Raw genomic sequence first — 25937 nt, 5'->3', positions numbered from 1 at the left:
TCTGAACGCATCACAATGACACACAAGTGTCAAAATGGTAAAAATAACCTAACCTAATAGTAAATGGTGAAGATTTGTGATAACACAAAAAATAAAATCATATAAATAAATCAGTGCCCAATTTTAAGTGATAAAGATTTAAGTATATTGTACCGTTATTCATTCTAGTAGTGTCTTCATAAATTTCTCGTTACTGCATAAAGTTCAAAATGTTATCGATCAAGAGATTACCGACACTTTCCACAGCTAAGATTCAATCAAAATTTCATTTAGACTTTAGAAAAGCAATACTCGAGAAGCAAAGTACGAAGAACCTCCACGATAACTTAATTCATATTTGTAAATCTGTGACAGTTTTGCGTCAGATAAATAATAAATCACATCCAGTAAGTACTGTTTGCATAACATTTCATAACAAATTATGTATAATTTTTACAAACCAAGTGTTCTAATTTTTACATATTCTTTCTATTGATTGTAGCAGCAAAAGCAACTACATGAAGAAATTAAAGCAGCATGCAATTTATTGGAAAGATCACATTTACCTGGATTGGGTACATTGTTTCACAGCACAATATGTGGTTCTCGAGGGTTCCATACATCATCTAACAATTTCAGTAAGGATGATGATAAGGTATTAGAGATTTTACTATTGTTTAAAGATTTTATTAAGGTATTATTATAAAGTGCAGTGAAACTTGGGTAAACAAAGCCTGAACCGCATACAGCAAGTGAAAACCTGTGTGCAACTCCTCTACAGTCATTGAAACAACCCAACTAACCAAACCTAGACAAAATGATGTTGAGGTGTACAAAACCAATAAAGGGGCCTGTGTTCGGAATGTAGCTTAAAATTTGGGGGCATCTGTCGGTTTGATTCTATGTGCTAAGAAGAGAAACATATTAAAGCCGTACAAAAAACGAACACAGTCGAAAAGATAAAAAAACCCACAAAATTCAATAAAATTACGGGTGGAGTGGCTGTTATCGCAAGATACAATAAATAAATTTAGCTAAAAGTTTTTGCAAGACTTTTGAAATGAATAACTTACATGTATTTTTTATTTTATTTATTGTTTTATAGGACCTTCATACTTTTATACATATCGGCCCTATCAAGTCCGCTTCTTATAGCTTGAGAAATAAGGAAAATAAGCATGTAATTTACAAATGTTATTATTGTTTTGTGAAACAAAACTGCTAATATTTATTACTTGGGACTAGTAGGTAACTAATAATTTACAAGTGAAGCTTCGAGAAATGAAAAAACTTGTAAAAAATATGAGCTCATGGACTATTATCAGTCGTATTGTACTAGAAATATACCCCAAGTTTTAAAGACAATATTGTGGTAAACACTGGGTATGTGGTTTAGTGTACATTAACATTATGAGGTTGGTATCAGATACAAATATTATTTTTAAAATGAATATTTAGAAGTGTCAGCATATTGAAGTACCAATATATCAAGATTGTACTACACTTTTGTTTAAAAATATGTACTTATTGATGCCAAAGGCCAATATGTGCTTGATTTGTACCCTTGATCCGCATTATGTACTAAAAACTTTACAATTGATTATTTCAGCAGAATAAAGACAAAAAGAAACCAGATGAAGAAAATAATGTACCATCTCTACTGGTGAAAGCAGCATTTTGGATGCTAACTACAAGTATCCTTGTAATACTTAGTTCTCTTTTGGTTCCTGGAGATAACACTCAGAATGAGGTATAAACACGTACATATATATTTATTTTTCTAATATGAATGTAGCTAAAGTGGAGTACAATAGATAGGTACGGCAAATGATGTAAACAAGTTGGACATATAACACAACATTTTCACAAAGGTTATTTTCACTGAAATAATTAACATATATTTTAACTATGAATTAATACTAATAAAATATTTAAGTACCTAGTTGGTTACTAAGTTCTGTTACTCAATTTGCAAACAAATGCTACCGAAAAAATAAAATAAAAGCTATAATTATATACCACACATAATGCTTATCTCGTCGTATCTATAATGACTTGGGGCCTAAAAGAGAATCGCATTGCAGTAATTGCATTGCACAAATGTGGGCACCCGCCAAACATGATTTTGAAGTTGCTTGAAAACCTAAAAATCAACAAACAATTTGTGTATCGCACAATTAATATATATATTAGTACTCAGAGCTTTGATGACCGCAAGAGGTCTGGAAGACCACATACCATTCGGACCCCAGCTCTAATAAAGGCAGTGAAGGCGAGAATTGCAAGAAACCCCATCCAGGAAGCAAAACTTGTTGGCAATACTGATGTCTGTGAAGAGAAGCTCCCTAAAAAATGTTATCAATGGATTGCTGAAATTTTATACAAAAAGGTCATTTGCTTAATGGATGATTAAAGACTATGAGGCTAGAGAGAAGTCGCGTGCTATTGAAGCGGTACGTACAAAATGGCCACCGAAAAATACTATTTACAGATGAAAACATTTCTACCATTGAAGAATGTTGTAACCGCCAGAATGACAGAGTGTATGCAAAAAACAGTCAAGAGGCGATTGCGGCTGCTCCGAGAGTGCAACGAGGCCATCATCCCTCTTATGTGATAATTTGGCTGGGTGTGTCATACTCAGGGCTAACATGGGTTGATTTCTGTGAAAAAGGTGTGAAAATTGGGGCCAAAGTTTACCAGGAAACCATTCTCGAACCAATAGTGAAGCCCTTAAGCCACAACCTATTTCAAAACCAGCCATGGGTCTTTCAACTGGACTCAGCTCCTGCGCATAAGGCAAAAACAACTCAAGCCTAACCAAGCTTGGTTGTCGAAACCTCGAAGGAACAAAATTGACTTTATTGCCCACGAAGACTGGCCATCCTCCAGCCCGGACCTTAACCCCCTGGATTATGCCATATGGCAAGTTATTGAGGAGAAAGCCTGTGCTAAACCCCACACAAATCTTGACTCGCTCAAGCGGGCCATAGCTAAGACAGTGACAGAATTAGACATGACAATTGTGCGTGCCGCTATTGGTGACTGGCCTCGTCGTTTGTGGGCCAGTGTCAAAGCCAGAGGAGGCTATTTTGAATGATATTGTCTTATGTAATTCCTGATATTGTGTACTTCATTTTAATATATAGTTTATTCAACTTTCGTTCGTATATTTTATGTAGATAAAGATTAGTGCAGTAACAGAATTTAGTAACCAACTAGGTAGATACCTATATTAAGATGAACCATTGATAAAATCATGATTGGATGTCAGTTTTTCATTTCATTTATTTTGTTTTGTTAAATATAGGTTACAAGAAAGATGGTAGATACATAAATATAAGTTTCATCTCTATGTTCACCCACTATGCAGGTGTACAAAATTGTCTCGTGCGGTTATAAAATAAACGCATGCTTATGTCTAACCTAATTGAAACTTAGTCATTAATATTAAAAGTCCTCAAAAAGTGTTAGAGTTTGGAGTAAAGAAGGTAAATTGGTATACTTTCACAATATCTATGGAACTCTACTTAAGTGTATTCTTATTCAGGTCAACTAACACGTCATTGTCATTAAGAGTGTTTGTGTTATTGATTTACTTACCAGTGAATTCGCCATTTTTCAGATGGTGCGCTATGTTTCTTGGAATGAATTTGTTTACTCAATGCTTTCAAAAGGCGAAGTAGAAGAGCTCATAGTTAGGCCAGATATTGAAGTGGTCACTATCATTCTACATGAAGGCGCAATAATCAAGGGGAAAAAGGTAATAACTGTACAAAATATTTAGAGTGTAACTTATGATTTGTATATTATCTTAGGCAAGAGTCTAAGAATACTTAAATAAAATGCCTGTAACTGATTAACAACACCAAAATGATCCCATAAATGCTCCGTGTTTTTTTTTTACATGTCATATACAAGCAACTTATTTAAAATAGAAGTGAGCTTGTAGATGACGATGAAGATTGTAGATAAAATGCTATGGAGCAGTAGATAATGAATTCCTGTTCATTTTTTTTTCTTGGTTATAGGCTACTCACCGGGTATACCACATGAATGTTGGAGATATTCACAGATTCGAGGAGAAACTACGAGAAACTGAAAACAGTCTGGGTGTTAAAGAAGGTAAGATCAAACTGTTAGTATTATAGGCATTAAATTCAGTTTGTTTTGATTTTTTCCACTAGTTACTACCAAGTTGTTTTACCAGTAGTAGGAATCTCTTATGAGTAATAGGATTCTTTTTCTCACTTGTTACCACTGGGGACAACTTAACAAAATGTTGTTAGAGTTCAATACTTATTAATAAAATACCTAAATATAGAGTGCTTTCAAAATAATGTGTTTCAGTACTGTTCAAAATTAAGATTTAAACAATCTTACTGGTTTAAGTTCTAAAATGAAAATGCGCAAATTACTCGATTTTTTTAGTAGTTTATTTTAACCCTTAAATAAAACAGTAACTCGTGCACGTGATGCCGGAGCAAAATTTGTATGGTCTAAAAACCAACTGACCTGAGAGCTACTTCATTTCGTTCTATTGTAATATAATGCCCAGCTGAGATATTCATCTCTTAGGCAGGGTAAATAAATAAATAATTGTAGGGCTTTAAAACGCAGACCTCATTCTCCTTTCTGAATATTAGGTACCTAGTCTGTTCATAAGTTTTAAGACAAATGTAAACTCAAATAGTTCGATTACTGAAATTTTATACAATAATTTTAATATTTTTATTCAACAACCACTATCATCACTTAAATAAAATCAGTTTATATAAAATGGCTTTCTGTGTTTTCATTATAGTCATTTAATATGTTGGCATTTAAGGGGCATTGTACATTTTCCTTGATATTTTAAGCATAATATTTTCGAGTGAAAACAGTACATAGCCAAATATACTTAACCTTTCTATGAGGTCTTTTCTTCCCTTTTACAGATGCCTTGCGTTCCCGTAAAAGTGCTTTTAACGGTGTTATAGTCAGATGTCCATATTTTTCATGAAGATCCATTTTATTGCGTTAAACAGACGATTATTACGTACATGAAAATATCCTACAAGCTCCTGTCAAAACAAAACTTTTTATTTGAATGGCTTTGAAACTTTATCCGACAGTTTCTCGGCCTCAGATACAAAGTTTAATACTTACACAGAGAGTTTAATAATGAAGTTTTATAAAACATTGGCTTATTAAATACAAATATTTTTATTAAGTTATAGATTTCATACGAGTTGGTCGAGTTGTCTCAAACTCTAGTGGCGCCATCTACAATTAGCTTTCAGCCGCCATCCCCATTAGATGTATGTCAACCATACCTATTACCCTTCGTTTGATTACCTATATTCGATTTTTTAATACATTACAAAAATCGTACCCATGGAAATTGTTTTCGCTCATAATTCTTATAATAATCAAAAAATCAAACAGAGGGGAATAGGTTCATATACATCAAATCAAGTAAAAATATTTTCGATAATGTCAATATCAAGAGGAAAATGGGGGCTACGTTTATATGGCCGTCCCCTCTTTAAACCTCTTGGACAGCGCAGCACTTGGGTTTTAAGAGCAGTTGACTGAAATACTAATCAACATAATATATAATTATTTTTAAAGCACTATATTTCTCTACATACTTATGTATTTTTAGTAGTATTGCACAGTAACAAAATTTTGTATTTAACTACTGAGAAAAACAAACCCACTTGAATTGGTGGTAACTCTTTTCTCAGTTGTTACCACTGGTAACTAATGGGAATAACCCGCTCATTTGGATTTATTGATGTAGTTTCCCATAGTAAAAGGTACTTTAAGTAGCCTGCCATAAGGTATACACTTTTTGATCATGGTTTCAGGTGTTCGAGTGATCTATGACAGAAATGGAAGTGTAGCGGGCAAAATAATTGCTAGCATACTTATTGCTGCAGTTATTTTGTCATTTTTGTATTCTACAAGGTCTATGAAAATGAACATGAACCTTGGTGGCTTTGTGAGTGTTTTCGTATACATTTTGTGATTACCGATGAAAGTAGTAAATGATTAATAAAATATATTTATTATGCATCATAGACTCAGCTTGGACGCGCGAAATTCACATTAGTGAACTCCATGACTGGACAAGGCAAAGGAGTAAAGTTTGAAGATGTAGCTGGCCTTAAAGAAGCAAAAGTTGAAATTATGGAGTTTGTGGACTACCTTAAAAGACCAGAGCACTATAAAAATTTGGGTGCCAAGGTATGTTAAAGTAATTTTAAGTTCGATTTATGCAACAAGAACTAAACATATTTATAAAGATTATATGAGCATTCAATTTATTTTTAATATTTACATCAAAAAAGTTTATATTGTATAAAGACGAAAGGCGGTGACCGCGCAGAATCGTCCACTTTATGTATATCAACCACAACTATGCCCTTTAATTATTATTTTTTTGAGGTTTTAATTATTATATTTTATTATTATTAGAGTTAGAAGCATTTAACATTTGGTATAAATTTGTATTCTAATTATTATAATTCGCTTCTAATTATTATAATAATAAAAAAATCTAAAAAGTCAAAATAGCTATGGTTAATACAAATCAAATTGCGCAAAAATATGTTTACAATGTCAATATTAAGAAAGGAAAATGGGGACTACGTTTGTATGGAGAAGCCGTCATCCCCTTTAAAGTACGAGTAAATGTATACGTTAAAAATGCCCATATATGTAATTTAATTCCAGGTACCTAAAGGAGCTCTATTACTCGGGCCTCCCGGTTGCGGCAAGACGTTACTGGCGAAAGCTGTGGCCACAGAGTCTAATGTACCTTTTCTGTCTATGAATGGTTCTGAATTCATAGAGATGATAGGGGGTCTAGGAGCTGCAAGAGTCAGGTATCATTACTAAAAGCCATATTTAAAGTCCTGGTATGGTACTAAAGGAACAACATTTTCGTATATGCACATGTCCTCGTAGATGCCTGCTTGAAGTGAATATCACGTTACATTGATAATTTCGCACTTCATCTTCTTACTTACAATTTTGCTTAGTGATATTCCGAGATCCCGCGTTTTCCAATTCTCAACAGCATTAACCGCTTCAGTGATTAAACCTGGTGATTCACAATCGCCAATCTGGTTGACGTAATTACAATTACAGACGGTTTGGTGCAATCGGCATTTAGTTGGTGAGTGTGGTGCATATTTGATTAATAGTATCATGTATCGTGAAACTAGCCAACTGTACCCGCTTTTTAAGGTTTCTTACCTCAAAAGGAAAAAAACGGTACCCTTCATTGACGTATTAAAAGAAGAGGTCGCCCAATGCGAAAGAAATATGTCAAAATATATGGAGCAAACTGACATTAGGCAAAGCGCTCTGATAGATGCTAATAACGCTTCTTTATAATTTTAGTCAAGATAAATATTTCATACAAAAGTAAACTTAATCCAATACAGTTTAAGTGTCAAATTTGCAAACGGACATTTCAAAACATTGAATACTTTATGGTTAAATGACGTTTTCGTAAGTTGATCGTTGTATAAACTTGGAATTTATAAATTGACTTTTAGAGAATGCAAATTGAAAGTAACAAACTGGCTGGTCACTTTGACATATAAAGAAATTGAGGATCTCCTTTCAGCTCATACATACACACACACACACACACACACTCACATAACACACGTATTATAAACTAAATTAGGCATGCACACTACCCTATTTTCATCATTTTTTCTTTTTTACTTTTATGTACCTCATAAATTATCATTGTCAGTCACTTTTTTAGTGTAACTATATAATTGCAACTTGTATTTCCGGGGTGAGGGCCTGGAGATCTGTAATACAGGTCTAACCTAGTTCAGTCTCCAGTCCCTCGCAAAGGTAAAATAATAATAATATATATATATATATATATATATAAGTTTATTTTGTAAAATTATCTTTTGTGAGGTTAAATAAAAACATTTTTTATTTATTTTAAAACGTCAAAATGAATAGCGAGTGAATGGAGTCGCTTTATGTATACAAATTATTTTAATATTATTGTCTTTAAATAAAAATATCAAAATCGGAAATAGAATATATTTATTTATTTAATCTTTATTGCACAAAAGAAAACCTTATAGTACAAAAGGCGGACTTAATGCCATGAGGCATTCTCTACCAGTCAACCTTTAGGCAAAGCAGAGAGATTGTGGGCGGTGCTACTTTAACAACAACAACCAAATATAATACAATAACATACCATACATACATAATACATACATACATAAATATACATACATATTTCTTATAATATATACATAAATAACGACAAAACATAAAGAGCTTACCCATACATTATTATTTTTTCATTCTGCTAGCAAAGAAAGCACGTAAGGATTTTTTAAATGCAAACTTATTTTGAGCATTTTTGATGCCGTAGGGAAGTCCGTTCCAAAGACGGGCCGCCTGCACGGAAAACGAATTCGACATGAACCCAGTGCGGTGAAGAGGGATAGATAGAGACATATACATATTATTTTTTAATAACTAGATTGAGATAGTTGTATTAATGGTCTTTGTTTTAAATGACAACATGCAGTCTGCGATTGCACTGCAGGAATATACTACTTTAGAAGAACATTTTACTCCGTACATAAATATAAAATATAACGACTTAAAAAACACCTACTCTCCTTGAAATAAATTAAATTTGTTGTATAATATTTATAATTATTATAAAATCAATCACAGCTACAGTAGGATAAAGTGACGTTATGGACTATAATGTGACGTTTAGGAATCACATGAAACTTACATGTGCGGAAAATAGCTACTTAATTCAGTACTGAATTCGGAATGATTGATGCCAATACATGATTCGTCGGTACGATACGGATGTGATGATACTAACAATGTTTTATGATAGTTTTAATATTCTGAATTAGTTTTTTTTTTTGTTGAATTGTTTTGTTATCTGCTAATAATTTAAATAAACTTTGTTTCCTTAAAAATAATGTACCTAAAGGTTCTAAAGTGAACTGCAATTGCTGATTTTAATTTACTTTTCCACACTTCACAAAATCGAGCATTTTTTCGCATTTCATACAAAATATATGACTCGAGCCAGCGCTGACGTGCTTCGTACGACGGGACTCAGCCTAGTTTATTCCGCTGGTGAATATTGCGCACCCGTATGGCTCAATAGTGCACATGTGGAGAAGTTCGATGTCCAGCTGCGAAAAACCATGCGGTGCATAACAGGTACCATACAGTCCACTCCGACACAATGGCTGCCGGCTCTGAGCCACATTGCTCCGCCTCATCTCAGGAGACAACAAGCCCTACTAAAGGAAGCAAACAAAATTGCCTCAAATCCAAAGCTACCCGTCTTTTCTGATTTACCATGGGTTCTCCTTTTATATACGTACATCCATTATTCAAAAAATACATACCATACTTTTGACAACTCTCTGAAAATTCCCGAGTTAAGTGAAGCACGTGTATGTTACACATATAGTACAAATATAACCTATTTTCTACTACAAATAGTACCGTTACTATAACCTTTATACATTTATCTACATTAACGAATTTGTTTAAAAATGTATTTTTAGGCAAAGATACGCATAGAGGCAAAGTTGGCTAGCTTGAGGTACTTACCTATCACGATACATAAAACTTTCAGAGACCTGTTCAAAGAGGCCGCGTCTCGCGCGCCTTGCATAGTGTACATAGACGAGATGGATGCCGTGGGGCGCGCGCGCTCGTCGTCGGGCGCGTCGTTCGGGCCCGGCGGCGGCGAGGGCGAGCAGACGCTCAACCAGCTGCTAGTGGAGATGGACGGCATGAAAAGTCGCGAGGGCGTCGTCGTACTCGCCTCCACCAACAGAGCTGACGTGCTCGATAAGGTACTCATCACAATAGACAATCGTGTTATAATCGCAGTTGTACCCATACCGATAAATATTTTTTAGAGTATGTCAGACAAATGTATATTATGAGAAAAATATATATATTATATTATGATGTTAATCTTTCAGGCTTTACTCCGGCCAGGCCGCTTCGACCGCCACATCTTGATTGATTTGCCGACCTTGATAGAACGTGAAGAAATATTCGAGAGGCATCTCAAGAATATAGTCCTGGAGGACTTACCTAGTCACTATACCAAACGGTACAGCTGTGTTACAATATAGTGTCACTCTTGAGATATCACAATATGCATAGTTGTACATAGCACTCGGACATTTTAAAATCTATTTATCTCTCTCTTAGGTTTTTATCTACAAATGGGGTCATAACATAACGCCTACCGCATATAATTCTATTATCCATTTTGATACTATATCTACAGGGTGGACAAATAAGAATGATACACTTTGTTTTTAAATTTTAATTACATTTTACTAAATATTTTTTCATAAATATATTATTCAGGGTTGGCAATTATACGGACGATAATTTCTGCCAAATGTATTCCACTAGCAGCAAGCAATTTTATCTCAAATGTTTCTGTTGTTTAAAATAAGTTGTTTGCTCGATTAATTTTGAAAAAAAGTGACAGTGATTGGCACCCGAATTCTCCAAATTTTGTAGCTCTTGACTTATTTCTGTGGGGCTATCTAAAATTACGTGTCTATGCTAACGAGCTGATGAAATTTAAACAGTTAAAACCGACTATTCGACACAAATGTACTAAGATAATGCCAAAAATGTGCGAATAATGGGCTTACATTTGCCTGCTGTTAGAGGTGGACATATGTCAGACATTATGTTTCGCATGAATTTGCCAACCCTGAAGAATATATTTTTAAAACAATACCTAATAATTTTTGAACTTAATACAGTTAAAATTTAAAAACAAAATGTATACTTCTTATTTGGCCACCCTGTACTTACAACCAATTAAATATTGATAGCTGTTTGAAGAGTTTTCGTGAATAACGTATTTAGAAGTGATTTTAGAAGCCTATTTTCCTACAAAAATCTCAATACAATTATTTACATTTCTTTCCTTACACGATAATATAGAAAATAACACACAAAAGAAAACTATACAACGTAAACGTAGAAAATAGAGTAATTCTAGAAAAAAAGACATTATTAACACTAACATAATTGCTGTACAAAAAGTAATGATATCCCATCAAAACCATAAACGTGAAATGAGAGCCAAGTTCAATATTAAATTAAGATAATGCGTGGTTGTTGTCTTCGCCTACAAAAGAATTGAGATCTATATGGATGCCAAGTTCTGTGTTGAAAATCCTGAATTTTTAGTTTATATATATATATTTCCTATTAAGCAGCAAACATTGTAGTAGTATCAAAAAACAAGAAATTGTTATATAAATCCATTTTAGAACGTTGCATATTCTTGTAACAAAAAATTCAGGATTTTTAACACAGAACTTGGCATCCATATAGATCTCAATTCTTTTGTCTCTCTCTCTCTCTCATTTCACATTTCTGTTTCTGATGGGATACCAATATCTACAGATATTGTTAGACAGTTTTTAGATTATTTTATATATTAAAAAGAAAACATTTTAACCGATTTGCAAGACGGGAGTCATTCCATAAGTGCTCTATGAACAAAGTTTTGTATGGAGCACTAAACTTAATAATTAGTGTACTACTACTAAATTAAAATGAACACAACATTTGGTTTGTGCAGATTAGCATATCTCACGCCAGGTTTCAGCGGGGCGGACATCGCCAACGTGTGCAACGAGGCTGCGCTGCACGCCGCTCGGCACAAGCAGAACATCGTGCGCGCTGCCGACTTGGAATACGCTGTCGAGCGGGTTGTTGGTACGTTACACTAAATACATAACCGAAGCAATATGTGTGTGTCTTTAATTCTAGTTTTTAAATGTTTTGCATTGTTTTTCTTTGTAAACTAACTCTAAGGCTATTAAGATACGTTCTACTAACACATCTATGGATTATGTTGGTCCGAAATAAACAATTTTTATTTTATTTTATTTAATATTAAAAATATAAAATTAAATAATTGTTTTGGATGTTATCAGTTCTTGTAGTTGAAAATGTCTATTGAAAATCGCAGGAAAGTGATGAAGTGTAGGTACAAAGTTTTTTATGGTTGCGTACTCGAAAGTCTCGAAACGTACTTAATTGGTACCTTATTGAATTATTTCTTTTTAGCAAAGTCTAGTAAATACTCAAGCTGACCAACCTTCGTAAAGCACCGCGTTCCTCGCATGCTTTTTACTAATTTTTCATTTTAGCTTTATACGTATACATTTTGGCACTTACTGCTTTTAGGGCGTCCGCTAGCTGGCGCGGTTGCACGGAGCGGGTTATTCCCACTAGTTATCACCAAGTCATGACCAGTGGTAACTACTGGGATTTTTCTCCCACCTTTTATTACTGATAACTACTGGGTAAAAAACTACAACTAGTTACCACCAACTCGGTTTGTTGGTAATTTGCTGAGAATTTTACAATTGTATCTGTATATTTTTTAATTGCATTAACTAATTCATTTTTTTAAGGTGGTACCGAGAAAAGGAATCACTCGATGTCTCCAGGTGAAAAGAAAATAGTGGCATACCACGAGTCAGGGCATGCGTTGGTGGGGTGGCTGCTGGAGCACACAGACGCCCTCCTCAAAGTGACCATCGTGCCTCGCACCAACATGGCCTTGGGCTTTGCACAGTATACCACATCGGATCAGAAACTGTATTCTAAGGAGGAGGTACTCGTAGCTCGTAGCTTCACTGTCCTAACTCGAACTACTGAGCATATTCAGTTTACTTTAAGTAAAAATGTTACCTTATGCTATCTAACAATTATGGGGTCAATTTTTGAAAAGTGGGTATCACTATTAGTATGGCTTTAATATTTTTTTGGAAAATTACATTCGTGATGATTGTGTATGAGTTTTTAACAACAAAAAATGTAAAGCAGAGACACTTTCTTGATAGATTTTGAAAGAAAGAAAATACATTTATTTAACGCCACAACATAGTATATAAAAAGAAGACATGCGGACAAAAGAAATTCCTACATTGACCCGCCTATTGCTATCACTTATTGCATGCGCGATGAATCCCGGTAAAGGCATTTATTTGTGTGATGAACTCAGATATTTGTTCCTGAGTCATGTGATATCTGCCGTCAATGTAGATGTAGTAAAAACGGACTTAATTTTAGACCACATACAGATCGCTTACCACACCTTAATTTCATTGCCGATTTTTTCAGTGAAAAAAGGTTTTTTAGTCACTGCGCCCCCACAATTTTTTTTATCACAGTTTGGATTTGAAGGGCCTGATTTTTTGTCTGATTTTTGTTTGTAACCGAATGTATACTCTTACCTAAACGTTTGGACTGCACCAACACTGACATTTTTAAGCTTGACAAGCTTTCTGTGTTTACTCTTATAGTACACCATTTGTCATCAACCGATTTTTTCTTTTCTGCTGATTGCTTTCTGATTTTTAATGTGAAACAATTCATAAGAATATCAAATAACCTAAGGCCAAGCTGACATTCCTGTGTTATTAAATGTCTGTCAACTTGTCTTTATATTAAACGATACAATCTTTATCACCAAACCTGGGATAACTCGGGGCCCTTAGGCTAAAGTGACATAGCAAAATATTCTATCGACAATTAAATATATCGATGTTACTGTCAACATCTAAATGTTCTAGAAAATAAATATACTTATACAAAAACACATTGTATACTGCTTCTTAAATTCTAAACAGGTGTTTTTTCGAAGTAGTTATTTTTTTTAAACCAGGTTCGTATTTCCACATTGGCACTAAATGTTTTATCCTAATCATTTTATATCGTTATTTATTATTGTTTAAACATTAAGTACGACATCTTCATTTATTGCTTAAAAATATAAAAAGTGAAATTTAACCATAAAAATAAAATACCAATAGGTACATAAACCATTTCGAGACAAGCCTTATTTATTTTGTAAAATATGCCTGAAAGGAGTTCTTTTTCAAGACTATTTTGACAATATAATGACTAATAGTGTCGAACGATATACGTAATATGGATATGACTACAATTGGTTTAATGCGCGTGGTGTAATCACGCGTGTTTTTATCGAGTTATTTACTTTTATTAGTATAATGTACATAACGCTCATGTGAGAGACATGTAGATATGGCGGCAGCAGCGCTACTTCTTTACCATATATTTTATTACTAGCTGTTGCCCGCGACCTCGTCCGCGTGGAATCTTATCTCGAACACTTTACATCTTTAGTAGATGCAAAATATTTATTAGATACAATACTCATTTTATTATCTCAGTAGCGGCTTTGCATTGATTCAAACTTTCAACGCATTCATAAGTAAGGGGAGACATTTTCAAAACTTGTTAATGTTTGGTACCCAAAAACGGGACGGTATTACTAAGACTCCACTATCCGTCTGTCCGTCCGTCTGTCTGTGACCAGGCTGTAACTCATGAACCGTTATATATTTCTGTTGCTGCTATAATAACAAATACTAAGAACAAAATAAAATGAATATTTAAGTGGGGCCGATACAACCAACGTGATTTTTTTGCCGTCTCTTGCGTAATGGTACGGATCCCTTCGTGCGTAAGTCCGAATCGCATTGGACCGGTTATTTTTTCTTGTAGGTACATGTCATAAATGTAACCTGTAGGGCTAAGATGGTCGGCTCTTTACCATTTGTCATTATGCCTGTCACGTTCTAACAAGTATATAAGCACGAAAGTGAGGGGCATAGTGATAAGTGATAAAAATGGAACCATGAAACCACCGCTGATGTGCTAACTTCAAGTTTATGGCCCTAGTAGCTCCCGCTTAGCGTTACTTAAAAAATTTTACTCATTACTCTTTCGGGGGATCAATTATTATAAACGCTGAAATATGCGCATATACAAAGTTTCAAGTTCCGCATTTGAATTATTTTTTATCTGTATTCTAATTTTTAACCCTTTTTTAAACCTTTAATTTTCAAAAACACTGAAATTAGTTTACTTGTATTTTAATTATATATCTTTTGACGAAGTTAAAATCCCTAACTTAAAATAAAACTTGAACCCCATTCAAACTTTCATCTCCTTTTTACTCCCCTTAAGGGTTGAATTTCCAAAAATGTTGAAATATTATTTTTTGTAATCGGGTATTATGACTATCTTAGAAGTTTCAAAGCATTTAGTAATGGATTCAAACTTTCAACCCCTTTTTAACCCAGTTAGGGGATGAATTTTTAAAAACGCTGAAATTAATTTTCTTGTTTTCTAACAATATGCAAATATACAACCTCTTTTACACCACCTTAGGCGATGAATTATTGAAAACGCTGAAATTAATTTTCTTGTACTTCTATACATATAATAAAGCTGAAGGGGGTCGAAAGTCTGTACATGGAAGATATTCGAAAAAAAGTAGGCTGGGGATACTAAGAATCATTAACAGAACACGTTCCAACAGTTTTTAGAATTTTTGTCTGTTTGTCTGTTTCTCTGTTTGTCTGTTTATTTGACCTCGCATCACGTGAAAACGGCTGAACGGATTTTGATGCAAACTTTACTAATCTGTCGAGAAAATGCCCGGCCAAGTTATAGACTATAAAAATTCAACCCCTAGAATGGGGGGTAGCCACTACACTCGATTGAGTTAAGTTTGCACCTGAATATTATGGCGCTACTTAGAAAGGAGGTGCAAACTTTTACTACAAATATGTGCTACGAGTATCGAGTACCCTGCTAAACTAACAGATATGGTGCTGAAATTAAGCCACCGAGGAAGGATTTTGCCAAATTAACTCTAAAGTTAGAAGAGCGGGGTACGGATATCAATTCAATTTCAATTGTGTTGATGTAATAATACAACGAAATTAAACGACAGTAAATTAATTGCCATACATTGCACAGTGCCATCTTTTGGGAAACTGAGTAAAAATTTAGTAATCAAGTAAACTAATAATTTTTAAGAAAAAAAAAACCGACTTCAATGATGTAGACGGACAATGACAACGGAGAAAGAACGATTATTGTTGATTTTTGATTTCATACAATTAAATTAAAAAGACAGCGTCCTACGCCTAATTATGTAGAAAAGGAGGTAACATGTTTTTTTTGGTCACTGCACCCACCTTGACACATTTCAGATTTGCCCTATGGTTGACTGGTAAGATACCCGCAATAGGGTATTCGACTGTATTTAAGATAAATTATTTCACACCATGCATGAAATAAAGCACCAGATAATTATTAAATAATAATAATAAATAAATACACAGAGGACAAATTGCCAAACGTGAACTATGCATCGTTGAAGAGTTTCATTCTGTTCATCATGAACAGTTCCACTTCATCAAATGTCACTTCTACAAATGTAAATTCTTGATTTGTTGATGAAAATACAAAAATTACTATATGTATGCCTTTCACATTTGAAGAGTTCCCTCGATTCTTCATGAACTTGACAAAAAATTGTCTAGAAAATCTAATTTACTTAACAAACACAGCGAAGAGGACAAATCGCCAAACGTGTACTGTGTATCGTTGAAGAGTTCCATTCTGATTATCATCAGCAGTTCCACTTCATCAAATGTCACTTTTTTAAATGTAAATGCTAGATTTGTTAAAGAAAATACAAAATTCATTATATGTATGACTTTCATATTTGAAGAGTTCCCTCGATTCTCCTCCTGTTGAAATCTTGAAGTCGGTTAAAAATGAGTTTACTTACATAGTTAAGTAGTGGCAAAATCAATACACAAAACAACGCGCGTATAACTGCATAATTATTTAAAAAAATATTTTCTCCGTGATGAATTATACCTAATCGTAATTTTATCGTATCCATATTCATACGTATCGCCGCTTTTAAGCACTTAATAATGGCTACGGCGGTGGGTACTATGAAAAAAAAAATCTCTGATGTTTGCGGTGTAAATGTCAAACGATTTGGGACTCGCATTTTATACGCGTTATAATGCCATAAGAACTAAAAACTGAAAATGCCTTCCCGAAAAAAAGCGAACCTTTCACGAAAGTCTCGCAACGCATTGAGGTTACGAAACTATAGCGACGATCGTGATTTTAGGCGTAGCCACAACTACCTGAGACGTTATGCAGGATCGTTCCATCCATTGAAAACCTCATTCGTAGCGTGTACGGAGACCTGAGCCATTCTTGGGTTTGTGAGAGATCCATACTCACGCCCATAGAAGAACGGTTCATGCTCACGCAGAAAAATGAGCAGGCGGAAATCGAAGGTGAACATGCAGTATATAATTCCATTAACACTGTCTTCGATGAAGGCAATGTCACAACATAACTAAGGAACGCAACCGGGTGGTAGAGTTCCTTAGTTCCTTAGCTCATTGAGTGCTTCAGGACTCCCAGCACACACATTAACCCTGAAAGTTGGAGCTCCAATCATGCTTCTTCGGAATTTGTCGCCTCCGAAGTTATGCAACGGAACCCAGCTAAAAGTAGTGCAGCTGCAGCGAAACCTCATTGAGGTGCAGATCCTGACGGGGTGCATAAAATGGGTATTACACCTAATTTCGATAGTGTTCGGAAGTATGGATTTCTATGGGTATATTTCTTACCTTTTCATGCTTAGACTGATTGGTCTGGAACACCGATTTGGATGATATTTTCCATGGACATGATTTGGATAGGTACAGTCAAGGACGTAAAAAAAATACAAAAGTGGAACTGTATTGTCCGATATACATCTACTACTCTATGTCGTTTAAATCACGTCAAAATTTTTAATAAGGACGAATTTGAAAAAAAAATAACAATTGATTTTGGAGTGTAGTTTTATTAAGTGGTACCTAATTATAAAATATTTTATCTAGACTACAGTCCTCTAGCGTATCCATCTGTCAACTTTACTTCAAGTTCCACCTCCACGGGAGAGGCAGAGAAATTAGCGGTGAATGAGCCGGTTACTGACACAGACCGAATACCACGCGGGCGGAGCCGCGGGCACAGCTAGTTAATAATATGCAAATATACCAAGTTTCAAATTCCGTACTCGAAAAACATTTTGATCTCCATACAAACTTTCAATCCCTTTATAACCACCTCGAGAGATGAATTTTCAAAAATGCTTGAATTAGCTTTATTCTCCTTTAATAAAATACCTTTTTACGAAGTTTCAAATTCCTCGCTTAAAATAAAATTTGAACTTAATACAAATTTTCAACCCTATTTAAACCCTTTTAGGGGACGAATTTTAAAATATGCTCAAAATCAGTTTATTCCCTTTTTATTACAATAGGTACCTTTTTACGAAGTTTCAAGTTCCTAACTTATTGTAAAATTTGAACCCCAAGACAGACTTTCATCCCCTTTTAACCCCTTAGGGGTTATATTTTTAATAAAGTTCAGTTAATGTTATTTTGTTATATTATGGTTTTGTACGAAGTCTCAAAGAATTTTGTAATGTATTCCTACTTTAAACCCCTTTTTAAGTATGTTAGGGGATGAATTTTTAAAAATGTGGTAATTACTTTTATTGGATTTTAATAATATGCCCATGTACAGAGTTTCAAGTCCCACACTCAAATTTTTTTTTTATATCCATACAAACGTTCAACCCCTTTTTTAATCACCTTAGGGGATGAATTTGCAAAAACGCTGAAATCTGTTTTGTTGTATTTTAAGAATTTATCGTTTTACGAAATTTCGAATTTCTAGCTAAAAATAAAACTTGAACGCCATACAAATTTGGACCCTCATTTCATCCCCTTGGGGGATGAATTTTGAAAAATCCCTTCTTAGTGGACCCCTAGACCTTATGAGGAACCTACTTCCCAAATTTGGACTTTCTAGTTCCAGCGGTTTGGGCTGTGCGTTGATTTAAGTCAGTCAGTCAGGTCTTTCACGTTTACATATATAGATTTTTCAAAAATATATAATCTGGCAAAGCGAAATGTGTAAAGCTACCCTGCCTACTTCTTTTCTATTTGTATTTAGGTACCCATAGCCAAAGATACATAGATATTACAATCTAGAGATGTTTAAAGTCTAAGAAGTATCGTATCGTGCCCGTTGCTATTAATTTTGAATTTATGATATACAGCAATTGAAAATAGATTTTTTAAATTATATTAGCCTTCAGTTTAAATTATTTAATATTTACGAACATATTTACTTAAAATCGCTATTGCGTGTACTAATAGAGGTACAGACTGCGTATTAATATCCCGGTAAGTATATCCTGTGTGGTTAATATAGAACTTATTTTTTTAGCTATTTGATCGCATGTGCATGGCGCTCGGAGGCCGAGCCGCGGAAGCCATCACCTTCAACTCCATCACCAGCGGAGCACAAAATGATCTCGAAAAAGTCACCAAGATAGCTTATGCTCAGGTATGGCTAAACCATATGACATGTTACTAATTTAGCGCATTTAAAAGTTCTTAAAAGTGAAATTGTCTCTATCTACACAAATATTATTAACCCTCTATGATGCTTTCAAAATCCGCAAATAACGGTCAGCATTAAAATAAACTGTTTTGTTACACCACATTTCTTGTTTGAGAATATGTTTTTATTGAGTAATAATAACATCGAGATTGATCTTATAATTACATTCAAATTTAGAACATCTCTGAAAAAAAAAGCCATTTGATTTGATTTAATATATTCTAATATCAATTGTTTTATTCGAAAATAAAAGTCAATAGGGGATATTAAGCAACACTCTGAGTAGAGGGCGCCACTAGCACATACTGATATTACTGATGGCCTACCGCGAAACTTGAAAATCGAAATTTCGTTATCTGCCTCTCTATCACACTTGCATATCCGAGCGATAAAGAGGTAGATAATGAAATTTTACTTTACAGTACATATGGGGCTACTTTATAGCACTAGTGCGAGAAGTAGCATATTATGTTACTGTGTCGAACATTTAAAGGGCCATATGTACTGTAAAACGTTGTACGATACATGTGCGAATAGGTAATTCGCAACTCGTGTCGATTTAAAACACTCCCTTCGGTCGTGTTTTAATTTATCGCCACTCGTTTCGAATTTCCTATTTTTCGCACTTGTATCGTAATGTACTATTTCGCGTCTCACGGTAGGTCTCTGTAAACAAATCGCCTTGATGCATCAATGTCATAGTGAAAACTTCTCAAAAAAGATTTTAAGGCATAGTATGAATAAGTTACTCTATGGTTTACAATATGTGTTAGTGCTGCTCTCTGGTGGCAGAGCATTGCAGTAATACCCCATATTACAAACAATTTTGAAAGCTCGCGTGTTAGTAGGTATTAGGTATGGATGGTAGAGAAAGGACGACAATCTCTTATGGCAGAACTGTTGCAAACGTGACCAGCTTTCAGCTTTAAAGAATAGTTCCTAATCTAATTACATGAACTATAGAGGTATAATAATATAGAGATGAAATGAGGGAGGGGCAACAAATAGCCCGAACAAATTACGTAGGTCATTTTTGGTATGTTGTCAGGAATGTGAAAACGTTAATGTTCATTTTGTTGCATTGCGTATGTCTGTCCCTCACGGGCGCACGCGTATAGCACATCTATATAAATTACTAGGTCTATATATATATCGTATCGTAGGTCGGTATATTGTGGCGCCACCTAATTAATGTATTTTTAATGGACACTTTTTATACAGAGATTTTGCTTCTTTTTCTACACCCCATAAATTGTTATCGAACGATATAGCAGTCAGCACCGAATTCTAGTTTCTCGTTGGATAAAAAAAACTATACGGATGCGTGACATGCGTGAAAAAGTTTTTATTGGATGCCATTTGACTATTGAACTATTATTACTACGAATATTAACGGCACAGAGGAGCAGTATTTTACACCATGTCGCAAAATACTCATGAATTGTCAAGCCATAGAAGCTGAGCGTGAATCTCGCGATCTAAACTCCTTAGCGCCATGAATTTTTACGGCGCTTACGACGCTTTGGTCGCGTGGTACAGGTTGGGTTTGCGATAATTTTATTGTTTGGTATTGCTTCTCAATTCATGTGAAGTACAGTTTATCTTTTCATTCATTGGCAAGTATACAACTAATTTGTTTTGTTGTTTTTAAACGAATTATAGCAAAACTTTCGTGTATATTTACCGAGGGATAAAGATATTTTGGAGACAGCAACAATGCCCCACTGCCGGCTGTAACATGCGATTAGTTAATACATCATAGAGAGTTTATAATATGTATGTACATAAAATAGTGTATGTAACTGTACATAATTTCTTTATGTAGCAGTCACATTCCTACGCCTTATAAAACAAAGTCCCCCGCCGAGTCTGTCTGTTTTTATGTATGTTCGCGATAAACCCAAATACTACTAAACGGATTTTCATGCGGTTTTCAGCTATCAATGTATCGTCAATATATCTATTCTTGTAGGAGATATAGATGTATAACATATGCGAAGTGAAATCTGAACAAAGTTTAAACACGTAAAAAGTAAAAACACAATTGGACTGAAATGATATATAACTGCCAATTTAAATTCTGTCTGTTAATCTGTCAATTAATTCGGTAAGTTTTTTGAGCATTGGATTCTTTCTCTTGAAATTGTGTAGTCCTAGCGGTACACGCCGGAAATCAATAAAATGCTGCAAATGGTGTTAAAGGTATGAAAATCGGTACGATTGATCTTTAGTCCATATAAATCAATTTGACCCGTAGCACCATTAATTTTTTTTTGTTTGTTGCTACGGATGAACTTGATTCAAATAGCCTAAAGATTAATCGTGCCAATGTTCATGCTTTTAACACAATTTGCAACGGTTTTAAGCGTACCGCTAGCACTATATGGTCTATCTAGAAAAATACCATCGCGAAACTGTATGTATTTCCTCATGGCCGAAAGCGAAGATAGTGGAACATTTAGTGAACACGGGTTAGAGCTGAAGGTCTGGTTATAATATTTTGGCGTCCTTATTCTTTACAAAAAACTACAGCTAGAAAGTCTGGTTCAGGGAAACATTCTAGCAGTAGCTAGTTTTCTGGGAGAGATCGATTAAAGAAAATGAAGGCCCGCTGAGTCACAAAATCTTACAGAGAGATCACGAGAACATGTGGCAGTAAAACTGTTTAATATCTTGAAAATGTGAGCATCACCAAACGTTCAGCCCACCGCCTCCGAAAATAAAAAAATAGCTCTCAAAATGCGGGTACGCTATTTAGTCAGAAATGAAAAAACTACTGTTTATGCATTATGGGATTTATGAGGGACTAATCATGTCACTTAAAATGGAAATTCATGGCAAGGTAACTATTATTTTGAGAATACCTACCAATGGTCCATCGGACGAGAATGTGAAATATCTCGAGCCTACGAAGTTTACCTAGGGAAGGTAAAACTGTAAATAATAAATTACAACATTGGTGTTTTCGATACCGATGGCTTTAAAGTACCATACGCATTGACATAAATGTACTACGTACTAGACACGCTATCGAGAACAACTTATGTCCGCCATTTTCGGCGTATGACGTCTGTCATCAACTTTTCATTTTCTGCGTAAATACGTACTCATACTCTTTTATTGGTAAAATATACAATTTTACATTTCAGCAATAAAATACTCAGTTGAAATTAAATTAAAAATTATTTACTTGATCTACATTCGATTAAAAAAATAAAAGATTACAAATAAATAAAAATGACAAGTTAAAATTATTAAGTTATTCGGATAAATTAAAATCATACATTAATATACATTACTGTAAAGAATCTAGATAAAATTTGTTTATTTCCATTAAAGTGTAATGATTTTTGTTTCTTTTGCGACACTGCCGATATTAAAATTTTTAAAAATAGTCTTAAAACCTTTTGTGTTTGACTCTAGTAGTCGTTGCAATTTTGATCAAATCGCGCTTATAACATATTCTTTAAATATAATAAAACACTTCAAAACATTGCAAGATGACAATTAATTTATCATTTTTGTGTATATATTCGACAAACAATAAGGTAGATTATCGTTAGTACCTCCATGTTACATCTGGGAAATGTACCTAATCTATGCGCCAAAAAACATGGCGTACCACCGCGAGTGTTTAAAGTGACGTTTCAAAATAATCTAAATAAGCTTAACCCTTTACCAGGCCCCGAAGAACCAGCGTGTCTTAATACGTACTTTATATTCTGTTGCAACCGTATTGAACGCTTTGTAAAAAATGTATTTATGAACGTCGGAGATCTTCCTTTAAACCAGAAATAAAAATGTGGGTTAAGGTTATCCCATCGCCTGTCTAAGTAATGAACTGTCATACTAGATTTTGTCTTATTATATTCTTGATCAGGCCAAGGGATATATTCCACCCACATCTTATATCGGTTATAATAGTCAAGGTTTAACTCCAAATCTCCTACGAAACATTATATCAATCACTGAAAAAAAATCACTTACTTACGTGAGTTTTTATGACATGACAAGACAATTTACCGGGCCATGGGAAATATAGCTCCCACACAGTTAAACTCTAATAAGGCCATGGGATAATGTCAACCCACATCCCAATTCTGGTCATACATAATAATGCATGAATATTTAGCAATGTTTCCGATTACATTAGCTTTCAACACTCAAAATCTACAAAATGTCAAAAAATTGTTCGACCTATGTACTTCTGTTTCATAGAAATTATGAAGAGTGATCGAATTTCTCCGTAGTTTACTGAAATTAGCGTTCAAGTGAATTTAAACGGCTGCCAAAGATATATTACGCAATTTAGAAGCGTGTTGTGAATGAAGATCATAAAATAATATTTTCAGGGATTGACAAAATATTTTGTAGGTGGTTTGGAGTTAAAACCTGACTACGGTAACCGATATAAGATGTGGGTGAAATATATCCCTTGGCCTGGTAAAGGGTTAAAACATTTTTCGCAGTTGATTGTTATTATATTGTCATGACTTTCAGTAGGGCCCGTCGTCCACTCTACTATGAGTATCATCTAGGATCGGAACCATTATCCCGGGTCAACACTATTCGTAATCTTGGAATCATTCTTGATACCCACCTCAACTTCTATGAACACATGATATCGCTAGCTCGTGATTGCTATAAGAGGTTAGGATTTATCATTAGGAACGCGAGAGATTTTCAGGACTCTGGTACTATAAAGCTTCTATACACATCTCTATTTAGTCAGAAGCAAGCTTGAGTCAGCAGCCATTGTTTGGAATCCTTATGAGGTATGGTACGTCTTGCTTTTGGAGAGGGTGCAAAAAGTATTTCTCCGGTTCTAATAAAAAAATATTCAGGTATTTCCCGTTTTTATACCCAACAAAATACTTGCTAGGTTCTTTGGGCTTGAACTCTTTGGAGGTAAGACAAAATTTTAAGCTCCTTACGACTGCCTGTTGCGTCTTGCGATGTGAATCGGACTGTGCCGAACTGGTGGCGCAATTACTGCGTCTTTTTGTCCCTACGCCAACCAGAGTCAATTTCCGGCCTCGTGACCGTGGTCTACTTGTAGGCCCGATTTCGCGAACCGTGTCTCACAGAAAATCCCCACTTGTTCGCCCTTTACCCCTCCTGAATGCGCTCTTAGCATTAGCGCCCGAGTGTAATTTATTTGCTGGCAGGTGGAGCGAAGTGCGAGATGAACTGTTGAGGTTCTGTGAGAGGATGGATGCACGTCCTTCAACTGTTTGAATGTGCTTGTTATATCTTAGTGTAGTAACCTGCCTAGAAACTGTCGATGCCTAATTAGTAATTGTACATAATATTATTAGTTAACCTATTTTTGTTTCAATTTGTTTGTAGTTTTACAGTGACTTAGTATATACTGTTATGCTGTACAACTATTTTGGAAATAAATTGCTTTCAATATGTTTCTAGATATTATTAGAATACATTTTCATAACGCATAAATGCATTGTCAATTTTTATTATTTTTTTTTAATTTTGTATTATTGTGTGTTGCTGCTTAAAACATCTCACACAGATGAAAAGGCCTATTATTATATATTATTTATTTAAAACATGTATGTGTGGCATTTCGCCAGTAGTCGAAGACGCACTAAACGCAATGAAGTGCCGGCACTTCAATGAGGTGTGGAATCATTTTGTTGGAGATGCCGACTCTAGTATATACCTCAATGACCATACGTTACTAAAATCGTGAAAGTTTATTCAAAAATAACCATGTTGTTTTTATTTAATACTACATTGAATTTTGCCCAGATTTCATTCCGCATACTTATTATTAAGATTTTATGTAACCCATGCGAAGCCAGGGCGGGTTGCTAGTAAACTACTAAAATATATTTACCATTGTAGTAGCGTATTTATACTAACCTAAATTAATATATGCTCCAGGTTCGCGTATATGGGATGTCTTCAACGGTCGGTCTGCTGTCATTCCCTGACTTGAAAGAGAGGGGCAAGAGTCCCTTTAGCAAAACGCTGAAGAATCTTATTGATCTGGAAGCGAGGAAATTGGTAGCACAAGCGTATTATAGAACTGAAGAGATTCTCAGAGCTAACCAGGATAAATTGAAAGCCGTAAGTTGTCGGTATACTTGTTCGAGTCAGTCAGCACATTTACTTCTGTTAGAATAAGCTCTGTCGTTGTCAAATACTGATCTGAGCACATACTATCAACATTGTGCGATAGGTAACGATTTCTCTTCAATAACTGTGGTGACTTAGAAATACGTCTGGCGACTCTGGCGTAGCGTGTTCGTTAAACTATCGTCTGTTTACAGTTGGCCGAATCGCTACTTGTCAAGGAGACGCTGAACTTCCAAGAGGTCAAAGCGATACTTGGACCTCCACCTTTTAAGGGGAAAAAGTTCATCGAGCCAGTCGAGTTTGAAACAAACCTAAGAAGTTTAGAAGCGGCGGCAACGGCCGAGGAGAGTTCGAACGTAGGAGCTCCATCTGCTCAGCCAGAGCCGGGTCCAAAACAGCATAATACGTAGAATTCGTTTAGAAAAGTGCTAGTCTGATGCACAATAATAATAAATGTATTATCTTTACATCAA

At 34.8% G+C, this 25937-nt stretch overlaps 1 protein-coding gene across 3 annotated transcripts; it reads left to right on the top strand.

Annotated features, from left to right (window-relative positions):
• On the top strand, nucleotides 1-25937 carry LOC133527251 (paraplegin). 3 transcript variants are annotated; one of them, XM_061864201.1, is made up of 15 exons: nucleotides 1-386; nucleotides 485-634; nucleotides 1589-1729; nucleotides 3605-3742; nucleotides 4011-4104; nucleotides 5832-5965; nucleotides 6046-6210; nucleotides 6700-6851; nucleotides 9632-9854; nucleotides 9987-10120; nucleotides 11624-11760; nucleotides 12465-12667; nucleotides 19189-19308; nucleotides 25270-25455; nucleotides 25659-25937. In XM_061864201.1, exons 1-15 carry the CDS (start codon nucleotides 210-212, stop codon nucleotides 25872-25874), a joined length of 2370 nt encoding a protein of 789 aa, XP_061720185.1. In that variant the 5' UTR covers nucleotides 1-209; the 3' UTR covers nucleotides 25875-25937. The 3 variants fall into 3 exon arrangements, with proteins under 3 accessions (XP_061720185.1, XP_061720179.1, XP_061720171.1); XM_061864195.1 differs by having other exon boundaries at nucleotides 4-386; nucleotides 482-634; nucleotides 1592-1729; XM_061864187.1 differs by having other exon boundaries at nucleotides 4-386; nucleotides 482-634.

This window comes from Cydia pomonella, chromosome 1, assembly GCF_033807575.1.
Source record: "Cydia pomonella isolate Wapato2018A chromosome 1, ilCydPomo1, whole genome shotgun sequence".
In the NCBI taxonomy this organism is placed as follows: domain Eukaryota; kingdom Metazoa; phylum Arthropoda; class Insecta; order Lepidoptera; family Tortricidae; genus Cydia; species Cydia pomonella.
Note: the sequence above shows the minus strand (reverse complement) of the source record. Positions and strands in the feature narration are given on the sequence as shown.